General features: G+C 26.2%; 16 protein-coding genes across 16 annotated transcripts, besides 39 other annotated features; 8 read left to right on the forward strand and 8 right to left on the reverse strand.

Annotated features, from left to right (window-relative positions):
• Positions 1-4: 4 nt before the first annotated feature.
• On the reverse strand, positions 5-1,054 carry CMU_037270 (uncharacterized protein; the record flags this gene model as incomplete). The annotated part of the gene is made up of 1 exon (XM_002141866.1): positions 5-1,054. One exon carries the CDS (start codon positions 1,052-1,054, stop codon positions 5-7), a length of 1,050 nt encoding a protein of 349 aa, XP_002141902.1.
• A 222-nt stretch (positions 1,055-1,276) lies between these two features.
• Positions 1,277-5,170, forward strand: CMU_037280 (phospholipid-translocating P-type ATPase, flippase family protein; the record flags this gene model as incomplete). The annotated part of the gene is made up of 1 exon (XM_002141867.1): positions 1,277-5,170. One exon carries the CDS (start codon positions 1,277-1,279, stop codon positions 5,168-5,170), a length of 3,894 nt encoding a protein of 1,297 aa, XP_002141903.1.
• Positions 3,240-3,260: a sequence feature (AT_rich).
• Positions 3,652-3,681: a sequence feature (AT_rich).
• A 53-nt stretch (positions 5,171-5,223) lies between the features above and the next one.
• Positions 5,224-5,263: a sequence feature (AT_rich).
• A 46-nt stretch (positions 5,264-5,309) lies between these two features.
• Positions 5,310-5,759, reverse strand: CMU_037290 (zinc finger, C3HC4 type domain-containing protein; the record flags this gene model as incomplete). Its single annotated transcript, XM_002141868.1, has 1 exon — positions 5,310-5,759. One exon carries the CDS (start codon positions 5,757-5,759, stop codon positions 5,310-5,312), a length of 450 nt encoding a protein of 149 aa, XP_002141904.1.
• Positions 5,760-6,052: 293 nt separating this feature from the next.
• Positions 6,053-7,636, reverse strand: CMU_037300 (RNA pseudouridylate synthase family protein; the record flags this gene model as incomplete). Its single annotated transcript, XM_002141869.1, has 1 exon — positions 6,053-7,636. One exon carries the CDS (start codon positions 7,634-7,636, stop codon positions 6,053-6,055), a length of 1,584 nt encoding a protein of 527 aa, XP_002141905.1.
• Positions 7,637-7,722: 86 nt separating this feature from the next.
• On the forward strand, positions 7,723-8,739 carry CMU_037310 (uncharacterized protein; the record flags this gene model as incomplete). The annotated part of the gene is made up of 1 exon (XM_002141870.1): positions 7,723-8,739. One exon carries the CDS (start codon positions 7,723-7,725, stop codon positions 8,737-8,739), a length of 1,017 nt encoding a protein of 338 aa, XP_002141906.1.
• Positions 8,715-8,743: a sequence feature (AT_rich).
• A 52-nt stretch (positions 8,744-8,795) lies between these two features.
• Positions 8,796-9,380, reverse strand: CMU_037320 (Trm112p-like domain-containing protein; the record flags this gene model as incomplete). Its single annotated transcript, XM_002141871.1, has 3 exons — positions 8,796-8,924; positions 8,985-9,231; positions 9,349-9,380. The coding sequence occupies 3 exons, from the start codon at positions 9,378-9,380 to the stop codon at positions 8,796-8,798; spliced, it is 408 nt and encodes a 135-aa protein (XP_002141907.1).
• Positions 9,381-9,677: 297 nt separating this feature from the next.
• CMU_037330 (uncharacterized protein) lies at positions 9,678-10,166 on the forward strand (the record flags this gene model as incomplete). The annotated part of the gene is made up of 1 exon (XM_002141872.1): positions 9,678-10,166. One exon carries the CDS (start codon positions 9,678-9,680, stop codon positions 10,164-10,166), a length of 489 nt encoding a protein of 162 aa, XP_002141908.1.
• Positions 10,167-10,264: 98 nt separating this feature from the next.
• Positions 10,265-10,299: a sequence feature (AT_rich).
• Positions 10,300-10,404: 105 nt separating this feature from the next.
• Positions 10,405-10,640: a sequence feature (AT_rich).
• Positions 10,641-10,816: 176 nt separating this feature from the next.
• Positions 10,817-10,884: a sequence feature (AT_rich).
• A 385-nt stretch (positions 10,885-11,269) lies between these two features.
• Positions 11,270-11,297: a sequence feature (AT_rich).
• Positions 11,298-11,371: 74 nt separating this feature from the next.
• Positions 11,372-11,526: a sequence feature (AT_rich).
• A 101-nt stretch (positions 11,527-11,627) lies between these two features.
• Positions 11,628-11,681: a sequence feature (AT_rich).
• A 104-nt stretch (positions 11,682-11,785) lies between these two features.
• On the reverse strand, positions 11,786-12,564 carry CMU_037340 (uncharacterized protein; the record flags this gene model as incomplete). The annotated part of the gene is made up of 2 exons (XM_002141873.1): positions 11,786-12,333; positions 12,516-12,564. 2 exons carry the CDS (start codon positions 12,562-12,564, stop codon positions 11,786-11,788), a joined length of 597 nt encoding a protein of 198 aa, XP_002141909.1.
• Positions 12,419-12,453: a sequence feature (AT_rich).
• Positions 12,565-12,694: 130 nt separating the features above from the next.
• Positions 12,695-12,729: a sequence feature (AT_rich).
• On the forward strand, positions 12,728-13,123 carry CMU_037350 (uncharacterized protein; the record flags this gene model as incomplete). The annotated part of the gene is made up of 1 exon (XM_002141874.1): positions 12,728-13,123. The coding sequence occupies one exon, from the start codon at positions 12,728-12,730 to the stop codon at positions 13,121-13,123; it is 396 nt and encodes a 131-aa protein (XP_002141910.1).
• A 16-nt stretch (positions 13,124-13,139) lies between these two features.
• On the forward strand, positions 13,140-13,472 carry CMU_037360 (uncharacterized protein; the record flags this gene model as incomplete). The annotated part of the gene is made up of 1 exon (XM_002141875.1): positions 13,140-13,472. The coding sequence occupies one exon, from the start codon at positions 13,140-13,142 to the stop codon at positions 13,470-13,472; it is 333 nt and encodes a 110-aa protein (XP_002141911.1).
• A 63-nt stretch (positions 13,473-13,535) lies between these two features.
• Positions 13,536-13,583: a sequence feature (AT_rich).
• Positions 13,584-13,605: 22 nt separating this feature from the next.
• CMU_037370 (uncharacterized protein) lies at positions 13,606-14,343 on the reverse strand (the record flags this gene model as incomplete). The annotated part of the gene is made up of 1 exon (XM_002141876.1): positions 13,606-14,343. One exon carries the CDS (start codon positions 14,341-14,343, stop codon positions 13,606-13,608), a length of 738 nt encoding a protein of 245 aa, XP_002141912.1.
• Positions 13,902-13,934: a sequence feature (AT_rich).
• Positions 14,344-14,575: 232 nt separating the features above from the next.
• Positions 14,576-14,617: a sequence feature (AT_rich).
• Positions 14,618-14,693: 76 nt separating this feature from the next.
• Positions 14,694-14,714: a sequence feature (AT_rich).
• A 594-nt stretch (positions 14,715-15,308) lies between these two features.
• Positions 15,309-16,751, forward strand: CMU_037380 (methionine aminopeptidase, type II family protein; the record flags this gene model as incomplete). Its single annotated transcript, XM_002141877.1, has 1 exon — positions 15,309-16,751. The coding sequence occupies one exon, from the start codon at positions 15,309-15,311 to the stop codon at positions 16,749-16,751; it is 1,443 nt and encodes a 480-aa protein (XP_002141913.1).
• Positions 16,744-16,773: a sequence feature (AT_rich).
• A 508-nt stretch (positions 16,774-17,281) lies between these two features.
• Positions 17,282-17,419: a sequence feature (AT_rich).
• A 330-nt stretch (positions 17,420-17,749) lies between these two features.
• Positions 17,750-17,793: a sequence feature (AT_rich).
• Positions 17,794-18,687, reverse strand: CMU_037390 (uncharacterized protein; the record flags this gene model as incomplete). The annotated part of the gene is made up of 1 exon (XM_002141878.1): positions 17,794-18,687. The coding sequence occupies one exon, from the start codon at positions 18,685-18,687 to the stop codon at positions 17,794-17,796; it is 894 nt and encodes a 297-aa protein (XP_002141914.1).
• Positions 18,688-18,932: 245 nt separating this feature from the next.
• CMU_037400 (DNA polymerase epsilon subunit B family protein) lies at positions 18,933-20,611 on the forward strand (the record flags this gene model as incomplete). The annotated part of the gene is made up of 2 exons (XM_002141879.1): positions 18,933-19,013; positions 19,064-20,611. 2 exons carry the CDS (start codon positions 18,933-18,935, stop codon positions 20,609-20,611), a joined length of 1,629 nt encoding a protein of 542 aa, XP_002141915.1.
• Positions 20,612-20,634: 23 nt separating this feature from the next.
• On the reverse strand, positions 20,635-23,911 carry CMU_037410 (uncharacterized protein; the record flags this gene model as incomplete). Its single annotated transcript, XM_002141880.1, has 4 exons — positions 20,635-22,885; positions 23,032-23,069; positions 23,140-23,226; positions 23,288-23,911. The coding sequence occupies 4 exons, from the start codon at positions 23,909-23,911 to the stop codon at positions 20,635-20,637; spliced, it is 3,000 nt and encodes a 999-aa protein (XP_002141916.1).
• Positions 21,613-21,643: a sequence feature (AT_rich).
• Positions 21,985-22,015: a sequence feature (AT_rich).
• Positions 22,898-22,956: a sequence feature (AT_rich).
• Positions 23,061-23,095: a sequence feature (AT_rich).
• Positions 23,378-23,415: a sequence feature (AT_rich).
• Positions 23,816-23,871: a sequence feature (AT_rich).
• Positions 23,910-23,961: a sequence feature (AT_rich).
• Positions 23,962-24,142: 181 nt separating this feature from the next.
• Positions 24,143-24,208: a sequence feature (AT_rich).
• Positions 24,209-24,239: 31 nt separating this feature from the next.
• Positions 24,240-24,420: a microsatellite.
• Positions 24,347-24,511: a microsatellite.
• Positions 24,512-24,549: 38 nt separating this feature from the next.
• Positions 24,550-24,691: a sequence feature (AT_rich).
• Positions 24,692-24,748: 57 nt separating this feature from the next.
• Positions 24,749-25,040: a sequence feature (AT_rich).
• Positions 25,041-25,140: 100 nt separating this feature from the next.
• Positions 25,141-25,190: a sequence feature (AT_rich).
• A 56-nt stretch (positions 25,191-25,246) lies between these two features.
• Positions 25,247-25,371: a sequence feature (AT_rich).
• A 56-nt stretch (positions 25,372-25,427) lies between these two features.
• On the forward strand, positions 25,428-26,432 carry CMU_037420 (uncharacterized protein; the record flags this gene model as incomplete). The annotated part of the gene is made up of 6 exons (XM_002141881.1): positions 25,428-25,514; positions 25,576-25,623; positions 25,683-25,836; positions 25,908-25,958; positions 26,034-26,182; positions 26,256-26,432. 6 exons carry the CDS (start codon positions 25,428-25,430, stop codon positions 26,430-26,432), a joined length of 666 nt encoding a protein of 221 aa, XP_002141917.1.
• Positions 25,498-25,574: a sequence feature (AT_rich).
• Positions 25,613-25,681: a sequence feature (AT_rich).
• Positions 25,842-25,884: a sequence feature (AT_rich).
• Positions 25,964-26,032: a sequence feature (AT_rich).
• Positions 26,191-26,248: a sequence feature (AT_rich).
• Positions 26,423-26,466: part of a sequence feature (AT_rich) that runs on past the window's edge.

Here is a 26,466-nt window from a genome sequence, read left to right on the forward strand (position 1 = left end):
CAGATCAACTTTTACAAATATCCAGTGGTACCCCTTCATTTTCGTAATTATTACTTTTAATATAGCTCATATCATTGTAAATTTGAGTTATAAGTGAAAAAATCATTAGAAAAATTCCAATAAAACTTTTAGAAAGTATGATATATATGCATGATGAATATAGAGTATATGAACATATAGATACAGCTCTAACACTTTTTAATTGTAATGTAAACGTTAAGCCAAATGATAAGAAAGATGCTATAAATATTATTAGAGCTGATGATCTGGAAAATCGCAATAAATCTATCACAAAAGGATAGAATTGTCTACTTGGTAGTAATAACTTCATTCTTAATAGATGCATACAAATACCTATAGGAATAGATAATTTTGAAATATCAGAGATGTTTGTTGCCAATACTTCTGATATTGTTATATTTCTGAGATCTATTTGATTTAAGCTAGAATATGAGAAGAATTTAAGAAGTGAGATTCCAAATATAAGTAGTAGAAATAAAGGTGAATAAATTGGATATTTTCTGATAAAGTCTAATTTTAATATTTCTGGATATGAAAAAAATATAGATAATATTATAGATACTAAAGAAAATATATAAAGTTTCGATATTCTTTTTTTACCAAGATGATCAAATTTGTACTTTATGTCCAAACTATATCCAATAAGAACAAATACAATAGCCACTAACATTCCAGAGATATGTTGAGATCCATCTAAAGTTGTAAGTAGACTATACATTAATCCCACTAATATTGTTTTCAAGCTATTTGAATATGTGCAAACTTTGAGTGAGAAATCAAATGGTAGCGGATCCCTAATTTTAAAAAAAAGGGATAGAATTGATAGGAATGTCAAACTACCAAATGAACGACCAGCTAATAAAATCCATGGTTCTATTTTAGTTGTTCGCAGAAGTATTAAACTTATTATCTGTAAAATTATAGATATAAACATCATTAAGTGACACTTAACTACTTTCTCAAAATTTTGTATCTCAGCATCTTTGCTTTTTATTAGGTACTTTTTAAACTTTTCCCAAATAAACTCACCCATATTTAGATTCTGCACCTATTAATTTTATGATGATTCTCACCTGGCAAACTTTTCCAAGTTTATTGTATGGCGCTGTAAATATATTGCTACAAGCGTGGAATCACAAGTTAATCTATTGTCACTTCATCCTTATACAATCTTTAGGAGAAACTCTCATTATAAGGATATTAATATTAGAAGTCTACTATATTTATATATCTTAGAAAGTGTAAATTTCATAATATGACAGTAGAAGAGGAACATTTACCTTTGCTCCACATAAAAGAGCAGAATTTAGGCATTTGGGGCTTTTTAAAAGATATTATTTGGTCAAAAGATCATTCATTTAATGAAAGAATTATATACTTTAATGGGAAGACTGATCCCTCAAGATTTGTTCCTAATGTTGTATGCAATCAAAAGTATTCTTTGTTGACATTTCTTCCAAAAGTTTTATATGAACAATTTAAATATTTCTTTAACTTTTTTTATTTAATGGTAGCTCTACTTCAATTCATACCTGCACTTAGGACTGGTCCTCTATTTACTTATATTGCACCTCTACTTCTAGTATTGTTTGTAACAGTAAGCAAAGAGGCAATAGATGATATTCGTAGATATATAAGAGATAAAGAATGTAATAACAAGAAGTATAAAATTATAACAAGTAGTGGTGTAAAAGAGGTTAAATCCTGTAAAATTGAGGTAGGTAATATTATAGAAGTAAATACAAATGATAGAATACCAGCAGATATATTGTTTTTACGAACAAATGATCCAACAGGTACAGTTTTTGTAAGAACTGATCAACTAGATGGAGAAACTGATTGGAAAGTAAAGAGGGCTCTTGGAATTACTCAACATTTCGAAAATATAGATAATATATTTCAATTAAATGGCATGGTCCATATAGAAGCTCCCAAAAAAGATATATACACATTTAATGGTACAATTCAATATTATGATCCTTGTATATCCCAAGTAAAAATTCCTGATATATCAATTGCAACTACAAAGGATGAGGGGACGAATGAAATAACTACATTATCTAATTTAAATGATATAAATCAAACACTTGACTCAGGATCTAATAGTTGCAGGAATAAGAATCCAATAATTGAATCTTTGATGTTGGATAATACAATATGGGCTAATAGTGTACTAACATGTGGCAAGATATATGGATTAGTTATATATACTGGTATAGAAAGTCGTTCATTAATGAATACTTGTGGACAGAGTTTACGAACAAAAATAGGATTACTAGATACTCAAGTTAACACACTATCAAAGATATTATTCGTACTATTAATAATCACGTCATTCTTTCTCGTATTTTGTAAAGGTTTTGATGCTTTGTGGTATATATCTTTTGGTCGTTTTATGTTATTACTGTCTTCCATTATTCCTATTTCTTTAAGGGTTAATTTGGAGATGGCAAAGATTTTCTATTCAGCTCAAATTTTGCACGATAAAAAAATGAAAGAGGTTACAGTAAGATCTAGTATTCCTGAAGAACTTGGTCGTGTTGATTACCTACTTACAGATAAAACAGGTACTTTAACACAAAACTCAATGGTAGTGCAGACTCTTCATACTGGCCATACTGTATATCATCCTGAGAATTTTAGTGATTTAAAGTCAATTGTACAATATATGCTAAGTAATGAACAAAACAATCAATTGGAGGAAAAGAATTCAAGTGATAATTTTAATGATCATGATAATTTTATTTTAAATACCTCAGTAAAGTCTTGGAAGTATCCATTAAATATTTCTCACATTCAGAACTTTCTTTTAGCTATTGCCCTATGTCACAATATTTTTCCTAGATCATCTTTAGATGATAATAAAGATGAAATTTCTGAATCTACTACATTAGATCTAGTAGATAATGAGAAATTGGACTCAGAAGAATGTATGGTTGAATTTAATCAGAAGCATATTGTATATCAATCATCTTCACCAGATGAGATAGCTTTAGTAACTTTTGCAGCTAGCCTAGGCCTAAGACTAGTTGAACGAACAAATGAATATATGGAATTGGATTTGGAGAACTCATCTAGAAGAGATTTGGTTTTTAACATAAATTCAAATATATCTAATATACAAACATCTCTAAAAAGTAATCGTTTATCTTTTTGTATTTTAGCATGTTTCCCATTTTGCAGTACTACAAAACGAATGGGAATATTACTTGAGTACCAAAAAAAATATATTTATTTTAGTAAAGGTGCTGAAAGTGTAATGGTTGATCTTTTAAAGCAGAAGGGATCTGGCTGGTTACTCGAAGAATGTACTAACATGGCAAGATTGGGACTTCGTACTTTAGTATTTGCTTATCGTTATTTGTCTCAACAGGAGTATGAAGTATTCAATAATGTTTATTCCTTCCCTTGTACGAGTTTAGTTCAAAGGAACCATAATTTAAACAATGCAAGAAAACTTGTTGAAAAGGATATGGAATTACTAGGATTGACTGGAGTTGAGGATAAATTACAAATGGATGTTCATTTAACTTTGGAGGCGTTTCGTTATGCAGGTATAAAAATATGGCTACTTACTGGTGATAAACTTGAAACAGCACTTTGTATTGCCATTTCAGCTGGTATAAAACCAAAAAATTTTGATTTTTTTATATTAAAATACGAAGATAAGAAACATATCAATACTTGTAATAAAAATAAATCTGAATCAATTCACAAAATTTCTCAATTAGATATTATTAGCAACATGCTGCATAGGTACATCTTGGAGATGTCATTAGATCATGTATTGGTCGTTGAGGGGTTATTGCTTAATTTATGCTTAAATCACTTTCCTCAGTTGCTAATTCATGCAGCTGCTATTGCACCAGCTGTAGTATGGTGTAGATGTTCACCTTCCCAGAAAAAAGAATTAGTACTACTTTTAAAGAATTATCATATAAAATATGGAGAATATGACAATGTCCAGCTTTTCTCACATGATCATTCTGATATATTGGAAAAAGGAGCAATTTCTCATTTAGCTAGTAGAACTAGATATGACAGAAATATCAGTAATGGACCCTTGAAAAGACGTAAAAAAGAAAGAAAGGGAGATCTAAGTGATAATGAAGTAAATAAAAAAATTTCAATATTAAGTGAAAATATTAGTAATATTGAAAGCCATGGAAGTTTACATAGCTTATCTGTAAATAATATGGATGAATGGAGCCAAGAAGAATTTTATAATAATAGCACTCAAATCCATTCTAATAATTCTATTATTAATATTGGTAATACAAATAACTCTCGAAGACTAATTTCATCAACATTTTCTGGAATTTCTAGATCATGTCGTATATGTGCTGTTGGAGATGGTGGAAATGATGTTGGTATGATCCAAGCTGCTGATATAGGTATAGGTATTGTAGGAAAAGAAGGGCAACAAGCTGCAAATGTAGCAGATATAAGTCTTCATGAGTTTGCTGACTTACGTCCTCTCTTTTTGTGGCATGGAAGGCATGCCTATCAAAATAGCGCTAAATTAGCACACTTCGTTATTCATAGAGGACTTATTATTGCATCAATGCAGTGCGTATTTTCAGCACTGTTTTATTTTATACCAGTAGCCTTATTCCAAGGATGGTTAGCTGTAGGTTATGCTACATACTATACAATGGCTCCTGTTTTTTCTTTGGTTTTTGATAAAGATGTCAATGAATCTACTGCTATGTTATACCCAGAGTTATATAGACATTTGAAATCAGGCAGGGCTATGTCAATCAAGATCTTTTTTTGCTGGGTCTGGAAGTCTTTATATCAAGGTGCAATAATTATGCTTGGTGCTATATTAATGTTCAAAGATAACATATTAATGAATCTAGTTTCTATTACATTCACAACATTGATTTTATCAGAAATTCTAAATGTTGTTACAGAAATACACCATTGGAATATATTTATCCTTTCATCATGTATTGCTTCGTTACTTATATATTTTATCTCTTTTTTTCTTTTAAAGAGTTACTTTGACTTATACTTCATTTTCACTTATTCCTTTTGGGGAAAAATATGCGTTCTAACTTTAATTGCCTGGGGTCCTGTCATTTTATTTAAGATTATAAAAAAGAGTGTTCATCCTCCAAGATACTACAAACTAATGCAACATTAGGATGATACTATTAGATACTTATTAAACCTTCATATATTTTCATGTTATGCAGCAATTAATTGAATATTTAATATTAAATGTATAAATAATATTCCATTTATTAACATGTTGATATTTGGTTTCCACAAACTTTTATCACTTATCTTTGAGTGCTATTTCTATTTTTAAACTCTAAAGTTATTATAATAGCATATAGTAATGCCAAAATAGTTATAAAGAAGTATATCCAGTAATTAGTTACCATTACAAATCCATATATAATTCTAGATATTAATGCAACTAGAAAAACCAATAAAATACCAGCACATACTGATGTTATGGATGCAAAGACTGTTTTGAGAAAGGATTTAGAATACATAAGTAGGACTGTATATGAAGGAGGTAATTTATATGGGCATCTACATATATTACAGAACTTTCTAGACCAAGGTCGATCTATCTGAGATTTTTGCCATTTACAGAGGCAATAAAGGTGAATATATGCTTGAGTACCTCTACATTCACAAGGCGTAATTAGTGGAGCGTATGAGTCTTCGGCACCAAAACAAAATCTACATTCTCTAATAAGCTGATATTTATCTTTATCCATTATATAAATTATATTGGAGCATATACTAGTGGATATAATACTGATAAAACACTGAGACCACACAATTTAGTTATGTGATGTATTTTACTCAATTGTTAGAATACATATTACCAATATATTTTATAATATTGGACAAGTATAAGATAGGGATTTCTTTTTATCTTAGCCAGTTAAATCTCAAATCTTAATTTCTATTTAAATTTATGACGATACTTTGTAGTTTATTCCCAAATATATCAATGTGGTCACTTTTTGATAGCACATGCAAATAAAACTTAGGCGGTAAACAAAAATTAGAGGAAAGATGAGAGCTGCTGTAAGTCTATTGGAGAATCAATCTTCCAGAGAATCCACTCTCTAATCATCTCTGATATATACTTAGCCCATTTTGGAAATATTTCACATTTAATTATATGGTATTTTGAAAAATCTTCAAAAGTTGGTATTGCATATAGTAAAGAGTGGAGACAAATCCCTAATGGTAATTCCAATTGGTATTGAACATCTATTGTGTTCATATTACTGTCAATTGTCATAATTCCGCCTCCTCCAAAATGTATATCTTTATTTCCTGTATTATTTGAAGGGAAATTATTGTCTGAATACACAGAATAGCTTGGCCTAAGAAATTGTTCATTTAAGTCAATATCTTGTAATGAAAAACTATAATTCACAACATAAGGATTCCCAAAATAAGGGTATTGAATCATATCACTACATTTATATTCTTTTCTATTAAGTGAATATAAATGATCCAAAGTAACTGGAAATCCAAGATATTGTAAATGAGCACGTATTTGATGAGTTCTCCCTGTTACAGGTTTACAAAGAACATAAGAATTAGGCTTATGACAAATATTGATACTTTCAAAATTCACTTGATCAAGTTTTATTTTTTTCCTATCTTCTTGTGACAAATATTCAATTTTTAAAGGAAAGAACCAAGTCAAGGCACTTTTTCCATTTTCAAACGATACTTTAGTCATAAGACTATCACCTACTCTATCTTTTATTATTTCTAATGGTGCTTCACATTTTATTCCAAAATTAATATTTAATCCCATCTCTAAATTCTGTATTTTAACTAGTTGTGTACTTTTAAATAACTTACCTATATCTACATGTTCTAAAGAGCTAAAATCCCCCTCAACATGAGCTAAATAGTATTTATGAGATTTACTAATAACTTTAGATAAAAGTCTTGTTGAATCACAATTCTTTGATAAAATTACAAGACCTGAAGTTACACGATCTAGTCTATTTATTGGATGAGCATATAATTTATCATCATTAATTATTCTTGATGCTGCCTTGTTATCAATAATTACTTCGGTTTCACTTCTAAAATATTTACTCATTACTATATTTGTCAGTGATAGCTTGTGGAATCTTCCTTGAGGATGACAAGGAATACCATAAGGTTTGTACACAGCTAAGAAGTGTTTATTATTATAAAGTATAACAACATTATCAAGAGGTGCAGGTAATTCAATCATCAAAGATTCGTGCCTTATTATATCTCCATTGAAAATATGATGATCTAGAGAGTTTATAGGTTTTCCATTAACAGATATCTTACCACAATTAACAGCTTTTTGATATTCGTTAATTGGTCTAGTCCTAAATTCTTTGCTAAAAATGTCATATAATGTCTTTCCACGCCATCTCATTTTACATGACACGCTGTAATCTATTATATATGGAGGAACGATTTTAACTTCTGAGTCCAGTTGAAAAATGTTACTTTTCTCAAGCAATTTGTCATTATCACGTAAAGTTACCTTAGCTGTAGGAAATTCGTGTGTTTCCAAAATTATTACTGGTTTTAGTTTTCCATTAGATTCCATATAATTTATATGATTATTAGCTATAGCCATTATTTGGGAATTTTGATACTACTTAAAAGAATTGTTCTACCGCCACGCTATATAAATTTGTGTTAATATGTAAATTATACCTCAAAATGGAGCATATCTCATTAGATACTGAAATTAATGCACTCAAAGCTATATATGAAATTAGTACTGGGGTAATATCTATGAATAAGCTTCCAGAATCTGGAATTTTATATAAAGAGTTAGATAATACATTATACTTATATGTAAGTTTAATAAAATATACTATAAACAAATTATCTTGTCTGAACTTAAATAATTCTCTTGCTCAGGTGGAATACTCAGAAGGTATCATGGAATTTAAAATTGGGATACCATCTGGATACCCTCAAGAGGAGTTAGCTTATGACCTTTCCAATTGGTTCTTTGATGCCCATTTATTATTTATGAAGGACTCGTCTATATCATCTAGAAGTATTGGATTACCCTCTGAACTACTTAAATTATTGAGAGATTTAATATTATCACGCTTAAATAAGAGAGATGAACCTATGCTTTTCGAGATGACTGAGATCTTACGTTCATATCACTATAACTTATCAAATAAAAAAAGAAATAATTTAGAAGAAACTAAATCTTCGAAAAGTGTGTTCGAAGATTCTAAAGTAAAACTTGATAGTTCTAACGGTGATCTAATCTATGGAATAACTCATGGCGAACCAATTATAGACAGAAAGAGTGTTTTCCAAGCTCATGTATGTAGAGTTTATTCAACAGAAGAAGTTGAAAAAGTACTAAAATGGTTATTAAATAATTCAAAAATTGAGAGAGCAACTCATAATATATGGTCATATAGATTATGTCGTGATAATAAACAAAAAATATCTGGAGGATCATTCCCTATAGGTTATGATGTTATTGTACAAGATCATGATTCTGATGGTGAAACTGCTGCAGGAGGAAGATTACAACATCTTTTAAATGTAACTAATGCAAAAAATGTATTTGTTATGGTTTCTAGATGGTATGGTGGTATTCAACTAGGCCCAGATAGGTTCAAACATATAAATAATGCTGCAAGATTAACATTAGAGAAATGTGGCCTTATTACAACTAAATCTAATAATAATAAAAAAATTGTATAAATTTCATAACCTCAGTATGTAATCAACTATCTTCACTATTGTTTAATAGAATAAATTCATATATTCATATCAATATCTACATTATTTATAATGTTTTCTTGGTCTAACATATTAGGTACTCCCTTTGATACTGTATATTTATGGTTGCAAATTGGACATATAAGATCAGCTTCTAATATTTGAAACTGTAGAAAGTTATTTTTAGATATTTGTTAATATTCTATATAATATAAAACTAAACTTACATTCATAATAGCATTATGAACTGCCTTTAAAAATATATCATCATTTTTGTCCTCTAAATTATAGCTTATTGGTAATTCAATATCAAATTTAGCAGCTGTACTAACTAGAACTTCCCAATCTAATTTTTCAAGCATACTTTGGATTTGTTCCCTAGAGAAATATGTATCTAACTGTGAAGTAGCTTCCTCTTTATCTCCTCTCAGCTTTATTTCTAATGGAAAACCATTTTTACAACATTTTCTGTTACTGAAATAGATAAATATAAGTTGTTACATATTTTGGGACAGTTTTTATCTTATTATAGAGAACTTCCTTAAGATATTTTATCTAATATGGCATTATTAAATCATCATTTATACTTACCACATCAGTATATTGTGAGTTAATAGACGCATATTCCTTATCAGAAAGAGACTTATTTACCCTTACAATAAAGAACTAGACAAGAAATTTTGACTCCTTACTTTCAAATATTACGATTCCCGCCTAAAGTGAGTGTATTGTAAGTTACCGAAAGTTGCACCCAAACTAATCTAAAAATACAGATAATTAATGTTATTGTAACCATTTGATTTTATTTATATAGAATCAGATAGTTCTAATTTATTGAATGCTCTAGAAAAATCTTCTAAATTCTGCATATTTCATTTTATACGAATCTCTCTGGATATTAATTTCAAGATTAATGTAATATGATGAAATATAACATATGGGTACTTTTTACCATAACTTTTGTTATCCCAGCACTTTCCCTAGAAGTAGATGCTTATAAGAATGTCTTTATTTCTTCAAATGGCAATGTTGAAGTTGATAATCCAAAACTATCTAGTATACATCTTATAAGAAGTAATCAATTAGATGATCAACTAAAATTTTGGGATTCAAAGAACATTCACTTTTCTATAGATAGTAAAGATCTAATACATTTACCTGCATCTTTAAGATCTGGATCATCTTTAGATAATTCAAATAGGGGTTCATTTGTTATTTATGATACAAATGATTATCCATTTGCTTGCCTCTGTGATAAACAAGAGTATGAACATTGGAAAGAGTCTGGAAACTCTAGTGCCAAAGTCCAATGTGCCAACTATATTAGTACTTCAATCTTCAATCAGCAAGATCTGTCATATTGTGATCCTACCAATATTGCAGCATCGGATAATTTAAATTACTATTAAGATATAATCTTCAGCAGCATTTTTTTTTTAAGAGTAGCTTAGTAATTATGTACTTAGCATAAAACACATCATTGGTCTACCTATTATTGTATTCTTTGTTAAAATTTTTAAAAAGTAAATTTTAGTATTATTTGTTCTTAGAAATTCCTTAAATTATAAATAACTTTCTTCAGATAAACATAATTACATCGTGAGTTTTCTTTTGTAATTTAAATTTTGTGAAATATATAAAGTCAGCTAAATTTTTTAGTAATTTATTCATATAAATTAATATAAATTTATAGAATTATTAATATTTAAACATAATATAATCACATATATATTATGACATTAAAAATAGAAGAAACAATTTATTGAAACTTGAAGCTGTTAGAAAAACTAAATTAAATTACTTATAATTTTAATGATAAATATTTGTACTATTAAATTTTACTGATTAAAAAATATATATTTTTATTATAATTATATTTATAACCACTTGAATGTTATGTGTTTTGTATAAAAAAAAAAAAAGTAATCTCAATTTTCTAAATGATAATATAAACTTGAAGAACTTAAAAGTATAATAATTAAGGTAATAGAATATAATTAGATACTATATATTCTTAGATAATAGAATATATGATTTTTTTTCTAATTTTACTAATCTGTAAATATTCATAATATTTTCAAAAAAAAAAAAGAATAATTTATAGAAAATCAATTGTATTAAATTTTTGTTTTGCTATTAAATTACCATGTATTATGTAATACTAATAGATTATATTCTTTTATTTATTCATCTTAAAAATAACTATGAACATACTTAAAACTCTCAGAATTATTTAATGTTTTTATGGTGCAAATATTAGTGTATATCTTTAGTATTAGACAAATAATAGGGTTATATAATATTGTAAAAACAACCATTATTGTTTACTAAATAACAATGTTGACTTACTCGGTAAAAACACTAACATCTACAATTTGATACATGCTTAGCAGTTAACTTCTACCATTCACTATTATCCACTAATTTATAAATACTTATATATGAAAATATCTATTATACTATAGAACATTCAAACTTGAAGCAAATTCTAATAAAAATGGATAATAAACTCATTAATTTAATATATATATTGAAAAATTGACATTTAGTCGATAAATTTTCAATATTAAATTTCAGATTAGGTAGAATTAATTACTTGATGAAATTCTGATAGTTATTTATATAATTAAATTTTTAATTCAATATTATATTGTGCCAAACTTGAATATATATATATAAAAATATTTACTATTTAAAATTTTACTCAGTAAAAAAATTTAATTTCTAAAATATTCTATATAAAAAACTTTAATTCTATTTTTTAAAAAAGGAGTTTAGTAATAAAGTGTTTATTGGGGGTATTTAGTAATACAAAGTTGTAATGAATGAAATTGACTGATCTCGTAGAGTTTCTAAAATGAGAAATAAGCTATTTATATAGTATTATTATTTCATAATTTATTATACTATATAAAGTATATAATCACAATTATATGAGAGTTGAATATTAAAAGTGTGTATAATTAAATAAATTAACATATAGTAAATTGTCCTTAAAAAATATATAAATCTTGCCAATAAAATATTTTTAAATAACGTCATAATCATTTGTATTATCAGCTAATTCATCAAATTCATCATTATCATTCATCTTTGCATACTCCAAATCCCCATCAAATAGATCTTCGTCCTCTTCTTGTGAAATGTTTGTGTCTTCATTCTGCCCTTCATTCCCACCAAATAATAAGCTATCATCTTCATTATTTCTGGCTCTCTTATTTTCAATTAATTCAATTTTGTTAATCATTCTAACTTTATTAAGCATATCCTTACTCTTTTTATTAGAAACTAATGTGTCCATTAAAATTTCTTGAGGAAACAAATTCTTGTAACTATCACCTTCTACATGTAATAGTGATAAAATATATTCTTTAAACATTGTAGCTTCATTATTTTTATCTAAGCAATCCCCAAGTATAGTTGAATCATTTGAACCAATATTCATGTTGTAACGCCAAAAATTAACTAGTTGAAAGAAATCATCAATATAGCTATCGTCCTGATTCATATCTTTCATTTTATTAGCCTTATCTTGTGAATTTTTAAAGTAAGGATGAGGAGGATAAATATCAAGATCTACACTTTAAAAAAATTAAGAAGTATTATAATTACTTGAAGTCGCAGTATTTATGAGAAATATATTTATTGAATATGCGAAATGTAATATAAAATAGATTTCTTATAATTATAATAATACATCAAACATATTCAGAAATATTATATTAAAGTCCAAATAATATCTAAATGATGAGTCTTACCTTCAATATCTCTTTGACATGGTGTATTTATATCTATATTCTGTTTCATTCTGCTCAAAAGTTAAATCTCAATTTCTTAAATAATATTTGTATAGATTTGATGCCACAGGTATCACATAAATTCTGACTTTAGGCGGCAAATGTAAGGCTTTTGCATTTATTTTGCAGATCCTCAAATGATTAAATACAATTTTTATATTACAATAATAAAAATGAGATCACACCCAACAGAAGCAGAGATTTTGGAATGTGAAAATAATTTTGAGGAGATTAGGTCTATTGTAGAGAAAGAACCTCTAATTAGTTCACCTATACATCTTTCAATTTTAGAAAGTGAATATAAGCAGAATGAGCTCTTTAACGAACAATTTAGATCGATAATTCATGAATTTCCATATATCAGAAGGGTCAGAAAGGATGGATGCTGTTTTTATCGTGGATATTTATCTTGCATAAGATTATATCTTAAGAATAACCCAGATTTAGCAATACAGTTTAAAAGTGATATTCAGAATACTTATGAAATAGTAAAAAGTGCAGGCTATCTTAATGAAACAATCTCCGATTTTTTGAATCTTTTTGCTCTGTCTTTGATACTATTGGCTTGAAAGTAATGAAGATCCAATGTGTAATGAAGAAATATCTAATCCTGCTGTTGTATACGCTCGTATCCTTACTTCAACATATATTAAAATAAATAAAGAGAAATTTGAAAATTTCTTAAATGGCTTAGATGTTGAACAATTTTGCAAACAAAATGTAGATCCTATGTGGAAAGATGTTGAACAAATTCAAATTGTAGCTCTCACATCTATTTTAAAAATTCCTTTAGAAATCATATATTGTGATGGACACTCAAAAAAACCACATAAATATACATTTCCAGAATCAGAAAGACCCCTAGTATACTTACTATATACTCCTGGTCATTATGATATTCTATTAAATTCTATTTAAGTTGGATCATCTAAATACAAAGTACATTATGTTCTAACAATATCAATAAATCAAAATAACTACTTTTTTATAAATATTGAATAATTCATCTATATAATATTTATTTTTTTACATTTCTTGATGATATTTCTTTCTACCCTGCAATAGATACAATTGTCTCTAATGCAAATAATAATCTCCAAACTGATACCAAAATATTTTGTTTTATTGCATCTATTAACTCTAGCCTTTCTCTATTAATAACCCTTTGTATTCTTATAATTTCCTCATCTAAAAATTTCTTCATATTATTAGACAAACTAAATGAGTAAGATCTACTTATATTTTCATAACACCACTTAATTGTGTTCCTTCCTATTCCCAATTGACATATCATACTCTGACCAAGTAATTCTATATCATTCACCTTTAATGTAGTAGATCTTAAAGTAAAAATTTTTTTATAAATAATATCTAAAAATTGAGAACTTATTTTACAGGGATAATCTGGAAAGAAATTTATTAACTGTGAAATAATAAAAACCCTAATATCATCAAAATTAACACTATTGGATAGTTTTATAGTTAATTCATTTAAAAAAAATTGTGGGTTTATTCTAGTAGTAGTTTCATTAAAGGGTTCATCTTTGATAGATTCCAAGATAATATTACTTTTGAATTCATTTGATTTTGTTTGAGCTTCATCAGCTGATTTATATTCTATTGTGTAACTGTCGAATATTAAAGTTATACAACCAAATATAAACAAAATCAACAGAAAACAATAGTGTATATTATTATATATGATACCTAACCATGAATATGGAGTCCAAAGTACTAATATACCATGTATGATTTCCCAAATACTACTATTCTCGCATACTTCTTGCATACTCTGGCATTTAATAAACTTGTAAATTATAATCTATAAGTAAAATATTGTAAGTTTAAAGGAAAAAATAATTAAGGAAAACCACAAAAAAATTGTCTAATAAGCTACTTTTTTAAATGATTAGACTATTATTAAATTATAAGGTCTGCAATTGTTTCAGAATATTATCTGACATGCAATAGTACAACGACGCGCATTATGCGTAGTATTTTAACTATCTTCTAACAAGTACTAAATTTAATTTTAGTAATTTTATATAGTATTAGATTTTTAAGAAACCACATATTTATCTGACTCAAAGTGAGTTTATACGATGATTTCGTATTATTTAATAGCTCTTTAGCTAGATCTATTTATTAATAAAAATATTAGATCTAAGCTTTTCCAATATAGAAATATCCTTTTTTATAGTTACTAGATAAATACAAGTAAATATACCTGAATTTAAGTAGAATAATTTATTATTATCCCAACATTACAAATTAAACTAAAAATATCTGTAAATAGTTTTAGTAGCTATATCTAGTATTAATATGAAAGATAATTAGTAGATTTAAAAAAAAAGTAGAATTACCAATAAATTTTACAAATATGTGATTAATAAGGTTTATTATATTATAAAGGTATACTATAAATAATCCCAAACTTTTAAATATATATTGTAGGTAATATATTGGTGAAAATAGGCTAGTAAATCCAAGTACTTTATTTATAATATGTTGAGTACTTAGATATTCAAGATTATTTGAAAAGTTAATTATAGTATGGCAAAGTACAAATGAAACAAAGTTTATCTATAATTAGCTATTAAGGTAAGTGACATGGTTTCGGAAATAAGAGAAATTTCAGCGCGTCATGTTTAATTATTAAAGACAAGAGACAAAGTATAAAAGGTTATATAGGGGCAATTTATAATTGAAGTGAAAAACAAGGAAGTGTGTATGAATAGTTCTGAAACCAAAATTATGAGAGAACTTGAGGAATCTTTGACAGATTTGAGTATAGTTGACTGTAACAAGTATGATAATGTTGAATCAAAAAGTATTATAGGTACTGAAGATGGGAATGAAAATAGCATAAAAGAATTAGATAAATGTGAAGATGGAGATATTGATAGTAGTATGAATAACCAAACAAATATTGTAGAGAAGAAAAAGAAAAAGAAAAAGAAAAAGAAGACAAATAATGACTTGTCTGTGTATGGAGCTAAAGATGAAAAGTTACCTGATTTACAGATTCACTCTATACCAAGACAAGAGAACATTCATCTTAGAAAGATAAATAGTTGGGAAGCTATAGAAGAATCACTTCAAACATTTCCACCGAGTATTCCTGTTGACAGGATATATGGCAAGTTTGCTTATCCTGAGGGTGAAATAATGGATTATAATGGAGTAAATTCATATAGAATGAGCTCAGAGGAGAAAAAAGAACTAGAGAGATTGTATTGTGTTGATTATACTGCAGCAAGAAGAGCAGCTGAAGTTCATAGACAAGTGAGGCGTTATATTCAAAGTATAATTAAACCTGGTATGAAATTGGTTGACTTGTGTAATTTATTAGAAAGTAAAACTAAGGAATTAGTTAGTGCTAATGGATTACAGAGTGGATGGGGTTTCCCAACAGGATGTTCTTTAAATAACTGTGCAGCTCATTATACACCAAATCCGGGTGATGATACAATTTTAATGCAAGGTGATATATGCAAACTTGATTTCGGCGTTCAAGTAGAAGGAAGAATTATTGATTGTGCATTTACCATTGCATTTGAAGACCACTTTGATCCACTGGTACAAGCAACAATAGATGCGACAAATAGTGGCATTAAAGTGGCTGGTATTGATGTACCTTTTTCTGAGATAGGAGCAAGTATTCAAGAAGTAATTGAATCTTATGAATTTGAGTTTAAAGGGAAATTATATCCAATAAAACCTATTAGGAATTTGAATGGTCATTCAATATCTCTATATGAAATACATGGTGGGAAATCAGTTCCCATTATTGCGACAAATGATAGTACAAGAATGGAGGAAAACGAATTTTATGCAATAGAAACTTTTGCCTCTACAGGCAAAGGCATTGTTATTGAAGGCCCAGATTGCAGCCATTATATGAAGTGTTATGATAACTTTTGTTTGAATAAGCCTCAATTAAGATTAAAATCAGCAAAAACACTACTCCATGTTATTAATACAAATTTTGGTACATTGGCTTTTTGTCGCCGTTGGCTAGAACAATTAGGATATACAAAGCATGCTCTACCTCTTAAATGTCTTGTAGATGCAGATATTATTCGTCCTTATCCACCACTTTATGACTCAATTGGCTCCTATACATCCCAAATGGAACACACTATTTTGTTAAGACCTACTTGTAAGGAGGTACTTTCAAGAGGTGATGATTATTAATATTACTTTTAATATATTATTACAGGTTTTCTAATTTGTAGTTATTTCAAGTTCAAATTATCTATTTTACTTAAAGATTGTTTAAAATATATTATATATACACATCTTATTTTCAATCTTGACTATATTCAATTATAATTCCTTATTTAAATAAAAGTGATATTTAAGTTTATAATTGAATAATTTATAGATATTAGTATCTTTTATATACCAGCTAATTCCTAAATATTAAGATATCTTTTTAAACTAGATTATACAACTATGATACTTTATGAACTTTAGTTAGATAAACTGAATTTATAATATTAAATATTCCTAAAATTTGATGTTGAACAAATCCATCATTGTTATTGATTTCATCATACCACTTAAATGTTATATAAAGCATAGTTACTAAATTATTAATTTTCATTCAGCTTTAAAATTAAGCTTATTTAACTGCAAAATTGTTTATGACCCACTTCTTTGTATAATAAAGTGTGTGCTAGTCATATACATTAATCAGATGAGAATAGAGTTCTAATAACATGTTATATTTATGAATTATAATAAAAAAATCATTATCAAATACATAGTGAAATATATTTTATCTTAAAAGATGAGAATTAATATAATAAAATTCTTATTATTTTTCATTTTATCTCAAATAAATAAGTTATATATATTATCCACTATATTTTCACTATTATACTAATGAATTATAAGAGAATTTCTCAAATCAGATGACAATTGCTCATTCATTAATATGGAGTTAAATTATATATATTCAAGACTTTAAAGGTTCAGGGTATGGATTTTAAATATAGCGAATAAACTAATAAAACTTCATGGAGTATTATTATTTTAAAGTTTAATAGAGTTTCCGAATTAAATATATCTCTATTTACACATTAAATATTAGTATTAGTTAATACTGCAGTATTTATGTCATTGATATATAAAAATAAAAGTTAAATATTCGTTTTGAGTAAAAGATTACTATATTTTGAGTAAATAGGTATATTATATTAAATTACAAATATATTAAATTTCATTAAATTTACTACCAAAACCTCAGCCAAGCGTAAAAGGCATATGTAATTAATCCTGGAAGAGTTAAAAAGAACAGGAAACATACAATAATAAAAATTTTTAAGTATATATTGATATTTCCATAATCACTATGAACCAGAGCATCATTAGGATCTATTTCCCATAACAAGTCTAATAGTCCATATGCAATATCTTGTAACTTTAATAAAGAAAATAAGTGAATAAATTTACAGAAAATTTTTTTTAACATTCTTTGCCAAAAAGATAGCACCTGTGTTGGTGAAATATCTATAGAATTTTTGATATATTCCTCTGGAAAACCTAATTTTTTCGATATATTAGTTAAGTTTCTTATATAATCATCACTTGGGTAAGTATAGTTAACCTGAGTTCCTTCATTACGTAAACTACTAAAATACTTTGATTTTAAAATATCAACACCTCCTTTTTTTAATAAGTTATCTATAAAAACCTTGTCTAAAAGCATATTTGAAACATTAGCTGTTATTGTCATAGCTTTTATCTGTTTACTTTCATAAATCACCCCACTCCCTAGAGTTTGACTAATATTTAAATCTTTAAACTCAATATTAACATCGCCATATATCTTTACTACATCAATAGTAATATTTAGAACTTCATTCATAAAATTAGATTTTGTAAAGTCTAAAAATTCCTCTAAGTCTCCAGTTTTTAGTTGAAAGATTACGCCGTAAACGTGGGATCCCGACAATGGAGTAATATAAGGCCTCTTTCTACATACAAACGGAATTCCCTTTAATCCCCAATGCAATTTATAACCATTAAGCCTAGCTATCCCAAGGCTTTTAACTTTAATTGTGGGATAGTACCTCATAAATTCAATAGGATCCATCAAATGATCATACATAAAAAGTACAAACATTTTAGAATTATCAAAGATATCCAGAGTTTAATTTTTGAAGTTAGACAATATCGCTTAATAGAATCAATATGCAACTAAAAAGAAAAATTCTACATATCTTCTATTTAAACCCTCTTTTTAATGTATCTTATATTTTTCGAGGTATTGTGTACACACAAATTAGCGCTATGAAATATTGAAGTCCTGCTCCCCACGATAACGTGTGGTACCTTGTCAGGAAGTAGTAAAAAGGTCTTTATCTCCATATGGTAGATTACTTTTATATTTACTCAGTATACAATCAACATAATTGGCAAAAATTCAGTCTTGGCAATGGAATTGAGAAGGTAAGATTAATGTTTTATTGATTTAGTTTAATATTACTTTTCATTTTTAGGAAAACTACAAAACTTATAAGCACGAAGATATTTCAACAAACAATCAAGTATCTTTAATTCCAAATGCAGATAACTTTAGACAAAGACATCTTCTAAGATACTATGTTATTAGGAATTCACTAGTTCAACACAAGTCATTCTGTATATTTAATCCAGATGATCAATATAAACGTGAAGTAATAAAGTATGTGTATAATGAATCTGATAATAGCATAAACATGGATGATATAGATCAAAAACTCATGCCAATATCTATTGAGTCTTCAAGATTTATTATACATTCTATAAAACAACTCCATGGTACTAATGGAAATGTAACTTGTTTAGGAATGTTGAATAGAGATGAAGAAAATCATTTATATTTAGAGGATACAAATTGCTTGATTCGTTTGAAGATTGATACTAATGTAACATTATTTGGTCCAGGAATTTATTGCTGTGATCATATTGTTGTTACACATGGTTACTTAGATAAAATAAGTAACTTTTTCGTTGTGAAGTATATGTTCCATCCACCATATTTTAGTAAAAGTAAAGATATATCTAAGTTAATACTTGATAATTCAACTAAAAGTTCTCTATTGTATCGAGATATATTCAAGAGTAATTTTGAAAATTCGAAAGTTGGTTGCTTACCACTACTAAGACCACATATTCCACAAACTCCAAATTTTGACACTCAAAAGGATCAAATTTCAAATAATAATGAAGAATTAAATATATCCAAGACTATAGACTTATGGATTATAATTTCCGATGTTGTTTTCACGAATTCTGTAGTTTTGACAAGCTTAGATGAAGTTTTCTCAGGATATAATGGATGCATAGAGAATACAAATGCAAATGTTGGATTTATACTATTTGGAAATTTCATAGAAGATTGTTTTTTTGATTCAAATGTAATTACAAATATATATAATGCTCAAAGTTTATCTATTAGATGTCAAAAAACTCGAGAAGGATTTGAAAACTTCTACAAAGTAATAAGTAAATATCCCCAATTATTGAAAAGGTCATTTTTTTTTTTTTTACCTGGTCCAAGTGATATTGGTCCAGATTTGTTACCTAAACCTCCAATAATTGATTACTATACATCTAATATACGTGAAGAATTAAATGACTTACAGATATTTATGAGTTCGAATCCCATGCGTCTTGAGCATAAAAACATCAATATGTTTTTTGCAAGGATCTCTTTAAGCACTGAACTAAAAGAAAAAGCATTGTTTGCCTATTGTGGTGAAGAATCTATGGGGTTATCTGAATATTGGATACTAAATTCTCAAAATCTAGAGTCACTATTGCCACCAACAATTCTGGGACAATCTCATATATGTCCAACAAGTACAAATATTGTTCAAACGTTAGATCCCACCTTACTTTTATGTCCAATCCCAAATATTATTATTATTGGAGATTCAGGGCCAGGTTACTCTATTAAACTATTAGAAAATGTATGGATTACCAATCCAGGTTCATTTAAAAATACCAGATCTTGGATACAGTATGACACAAAGGAAAATACTCTGGAGAGAATTTCCCTGTGATATATTTCCAACTACTTATAAACTTAATCTTTATTTTTAGACTTGTTATTCAATATTGATAATCCTGCATATCTTGCAATAGCCATTATTAATATCATAGGATTAGTACGTGGTAAAATCTTTAATAATGATGCATCTACTATACCAAGATTCTTAGTACCACTTAAAATAAAAGAATCATTTTCTACTATTTCTCCTAAAGGTGCAGCTCCTGCCCAATGCCAAAGACTAGTACCAATTTTTTGAGCAAAACTAAGTATTTTCTGAGGATCATCAAGACTAGGTAATAGTGGAGGAAATGTTGCTACTCTCTCATAATTAACACTTGATTTACATTGTTCTGAATTATTATTATTAATACATGTTTGAGGCATTATTGATAATCTATAACTTGTCAATGCAAAAAATATATTTTCAACGGCTTCTGAGAATGCAGAAGTTCTTGGTTGACCATAATCCTCTTGATTATTTCTCATTGATCCAACGATATTCAATATTCCATTAAGAATTGCAAATGGACATGATTGATAACCCCCTGGTTCAGCAATATTATCAAATTTTCCACTCCTAATCATTTTTATTAAAGAGGAGATTCCTTTAATAGCATTCAGCTGATCTTCATTATTGTGTAAATAATTACCACTCAAACTAACTTTGCCATAATTATCAACTTCAATAGTAGCACGACTCTTAGGTTCACCTTGAAAGTAAAAAATAGCTACTGATCTTCTTAAACATTGAATGGGATATTCAAGTATTATACATGCTGGATTGGCATAACTAATAGGAGCGAAATTAGCACATGATTTGAATAAATCCATTAGAAAATTTGTCACAATATTTGAACGTAAACTTGGTGGAAATATTAATCTAGTTGCATAAAGTGTGCCTTCAACAATTTTACCACCACCTATAGACTCTATATTAATAACATCACAATTATACCCACAATCCCTCTTCACATCATCAGAGATACTAGTCATTAGTGGATTTATAAATGGATTTAATTTTATATTTTTTCTTATAAAAATAGGTATAGTATATAATAATCTATCTACCATATTTGTCCCTAAATTTGGTACATTAAGAATAGGAGAAATATTTAGACGTTTTAACCTATCTATTGGACCAATACCTGAACGATACAATAGTAAAGGTGTAAATATTGTACCTGCAGACAAAATTATCATTCCACCTTTATTAATACATATTCTTTTTGCTAATACATTACCAATTATATCAGCTGAAGATGCTATATTAACACCAAACTTCCATTCTTGACTAGGAATAAGTGATTCGGCCCAGTTACTTACGCTATTTACTGTAGAAAAAATATTAGATATAGAAGAATTACCTAGTATATCTGGAAATCCATTTTTTATATTTACTTTATTTAATAATATACATGTTGCAACAAGAGAAGTTTGATTCACATTATTAGTATCTTGACGTATTTCATTTTTTATAAAACCATCCAAATTTGGAAATTGATATGGTAGAAAAGAAATTGGATTTGACCTAAAATTATTTGTATTTCTTGAAGTTGTCTCATTCGTAAGTTCTATCTTTGTTACAATATGATTTGTCAAAATATCAACTGGACTCTTCTCAATAATACTATTGTCTTTCACTGCTTGTATATCGGCTAATAAAACATCTGAAGCCATTCTAAAATTATTATCACTTGTATTAAATATATTATATGCTCTCCATGTACCATTTATTTTACTTAAACTAAAATCAACATCTTTATTCTCATCAGTTATAAAACCTATATCTCCAAAGGCTTCTTTTAAAGGCTCAACAATTGGGATTGATTGATCTGATCTATTACTCACATTTTTAATTATCCAGTCATAACTTTCTTCTAATAAGCTCATATTTAATTTTGCACCTGAATAAGCTTCTAAAAAATTAAAAAAATTGGGATCCTCCTTTATTACAATACCCATATTTATTGCTGTCCCACCTCCAAGACCTATTCCAATATTTGTTCTAATACCATCATTTGTAATCACTAACTGACTAACTTTATTATCACTTATTACTCTACCTGCACCATCAATTAAAAGGCTCAATTTAGATCCCTCTACTCGTGTCCCACCTCTCTCTACTAATAAAACTGAATATTTTGCATCAGCTAATGTTCTAGCTAACGCACACCCTGATGCACCTGCTCCTACAATTATAAAATCATATGATGACTTAATATTCCTTTGATAACCTTGATAACCCTTTAGCCATGGTATACTTTGACACTTTATGAATATAATCCTTAAAGCTAAGTTTAAAAAAAAATATTTTGAAATTACTTTTATATTCATTATAAAATAATAATTAAATTACACAATTTCACTATAGAATACTTTATATAGTTATTAATTTAGAAAAGACACTTGTGCTCGTCTAAAAAGTCTAACCGTATGCGAGAACTATCTTCAAGTAGTTGATATAAATACTAATAGTATTATAAATAAAAATAAACTAAGTATCAACATTATATATGAGTGAAATAAAGATAAATTGACATATCTTGAATAATTTTTAAGCTCATATATTGATTTTGAAGTCTGTTCAATATTTATAATCTGTTGATTATCTATCGATAATAAAACCTATACATAAAAATTCATATAAAATCTGATCAGTTAAAAAAAAATTCATAATTAAACATACCTCTTTATCTTTTTCCATTAATTTACCAAATTTAAGAGCTGAATTCTTCATTTCATCAGCTAATACTAAAAGATCTTCTTTAAGTTTCTCATTAATTAAATTATTATCTAATAATACTTTATTATATTCAACACTATTATTTGAATTTAAATCTTTTATAGGTATAGTTTGTTGATCTAATTTATTATTTAAATCAACATAATTTCTAATTATAGTTGATTCAATGTCTACAGAAATTTCTTTTGTCTCATTAAGATTTTTACTAATATCATCTTCTATACATAAAGTTTTAGTTTCATTCACTTCTATACTTTTATCTTTATAAGTATCACTTTGTAAAGTATATTTTGAATTAAGATAATCTTCAATTCTTTTAATTTTATTGTCAATATCTTTATTTTGATATATAGGTTCATTCATATATTGTTTTACCATCTTCAAATAGGATTCTAACTTAATTTTCGCAACTTCAAATATAAAATTTGGTTCCATATCATTATTATAAGTATATATATTTCTTCCAAATGCAATATATTTAAAATTTTCTTTCTTTATAGATTCTTCTATAAAATTAATAATATAAAGATAATGTGTTGATGATTCAGGTCTATTTAAGGTATCCATTATAAAATTAAGATATCATATAAAAATTCTTAAAATTATTCTAAATATATGAGACAAATATATAGCAAATATTACATGTTAATAATTTAGAAGTGACTATTAAAGTATCATAAAGTAAATTTTTTCTTTACTTTTAGGCCTTTATAACAAATAGCACGTATTTCCCGCTAAGATGCACTAATATTCAAAAATTATCACGCTTAATAGTTAATTACAAATCTAAGTTAATGGTATTATTTAAAATATTCTTATTATATTTAATTTATTAATTCAAATTATATATATAAAAAAAATTTTGAAATTAGATCATATGAATATTAATAAAGTAATTATATTTTAATTATACTAATATTTAGGTTATCTATATATTTATTGAAATAAAATGATAATTAGTAATTTATTTATTAAATAGAAGTATATAATAATTAAATTTATTAATATTTATTATAGAAGATCTTTTAATATTATATATTTGATATTATATCTAATATAGTATTTGTAATATTGTAATGGGAAATACATTATTAAATAATTATATCTAATTAATGATAAGAATTATTATAATAAAAAATATAATATTACAAAATATATTTAATATAAAGATAAATATTTCAAATGATCAGAATAGTAGTGACTTCATTTATTTATTATATTATTAATTATAATCAAGATTTGAATAAGTAAGATCTGAATATCAAAAAAGAAAATTAATCTATAATAATAAATAATAATGATATTATATTAGTATATATAAATAGACTTTTAAATTAATAAATATTTCAAGTATTCAATCAACAATATTTTTTTAACAAAATAATATCCAGGGTTTATATTTGGAATATTTAGTATATATATTATATTTCTAAAATAGAAACTTTTTTTTTTAAATATTGAAATAAATTAAGTTTTTTAATCATATAATTTTTTTTATAAAAGAAAAACTCTTGATTTTTAATATATTTGAATCTTTCCTAATTTAAAAGTTTTATTAGTATCTGATTTTCTTTATATCAAATACTAATAGGAAATAAAGTTAATATAAACTTTTTGTATATAATTAAAATTTCATTTTGTTTCTTATTTATTTTAAAATATTTAATAATATATTACTATTTATTAGATTATAAATGAAATGCTCTAATATTTAATATATTTCCCTAATATATTAGATTTATTGTAATTCATTTAAATTGGGATATATAAATGAATTTATTAATAGAACTAATCTCAAAAATTTTGAATAAATTAAATTTTAATGATTTTTTTACAAATATTAATTCCACTTTACATTTCTTAGTATAAAGCCTTCCATATATAAGCTTAAACAAAAATTCCTTATTAAATATTTTAATAAATTTTTAAAGATTTTGATATACTTGTTATATATAATATATATTAAATAATTTCAATATGATAAACTTTTTTTTTTTAAAAAAAAAAAATTAATATTTAATATTTTTCACCACACTTAAAAATAATTAATACTGAATAAGATAAAAATACAATATTTGAAATAATGTATCATATATTAATCCTTATATTATTAATAGAAATTAAAGCAAATGAATATTATAACTTAAGAGGACAATTAATTTTATCAAATGTTAGTTAATATTATTACTACATTTAAATACATTTTATTATTAATATATATTAATTATTAGGAATCTCCAAGTAATCAAGTTTTACTAAAACCAGTCGAATTTAATAATGTAAGTTATATAATAGATTATATAAATAAAATAATATAATTTGAATTATTTTATAATAGGTTACAGATTCTTTAAAAGTTTTACCTTTTGAATATTATGGCTATATTACTAGACTAAGTTATAGTAATTTAAATTCAAGTATTATAAGTAAAAGAATTCAAGAATTATATCCTTTTTTAATAGGGAAAAAGTGTGGAAAATTTCATTGTGTATGTAAGTATATTTAAATGATAAAATTTTAATGAATATTTAATAATTTAACATTACAACTTTTATATTTTCAGTAATATATAATCCTGACTTATATCCTATATTAAATACCGCAGATTTGGCATGTAAGTATTATTTTATTGTATAATAATATTTTATTTATTTACATATATATAATTAATAATAAATATTAAAATTAGGGTTATTATCATATTCTACAATAAGTAGCTATGTTTCTCCTGAGTTATTACAATTTTCTTTTGGACTACCACAAGTTTTATATTTTGGAATAAGTTTAGCTCAATATGAAATAGTGGAATTACCTGTAAGAACTATTTCAAATGGAACAGTAAGTTCAATTTTTTTTTTTTAATTAGAATTTTTAAAGCTTATAAATAAAAATTTAATTATTATTCATATAGATTTTTGGTCAGCTCATCTCTAATGTAAATAGTAAAGATAAAGATATAGATATACTATTATCCTTATGTGATGGTGTTTTACAATATATATGGCCTAATGTTGCCGTTCCTGTTATACCATTTATGTTAGTTGCACGTATTCAGTGTAATATTAGAATAAGTAATAGTAATAAATAAATATATAATCAATTAAAATAATAATATAAGTACT

This window comes from Cryptosporidium muris, genomic scaffold, assembly GCF_000006515.1.
Source record: "Cryptosporidium muris RN66 scf_1106632373425 genomic scaffold, whole genome shotgun sequence".
NCBI lineage: Eukaryota > Apicomplexa > Conoidasida > Eucoccidiorida > Cryptosporidiidae > Cryptosporidium > Cryptosporidium muris.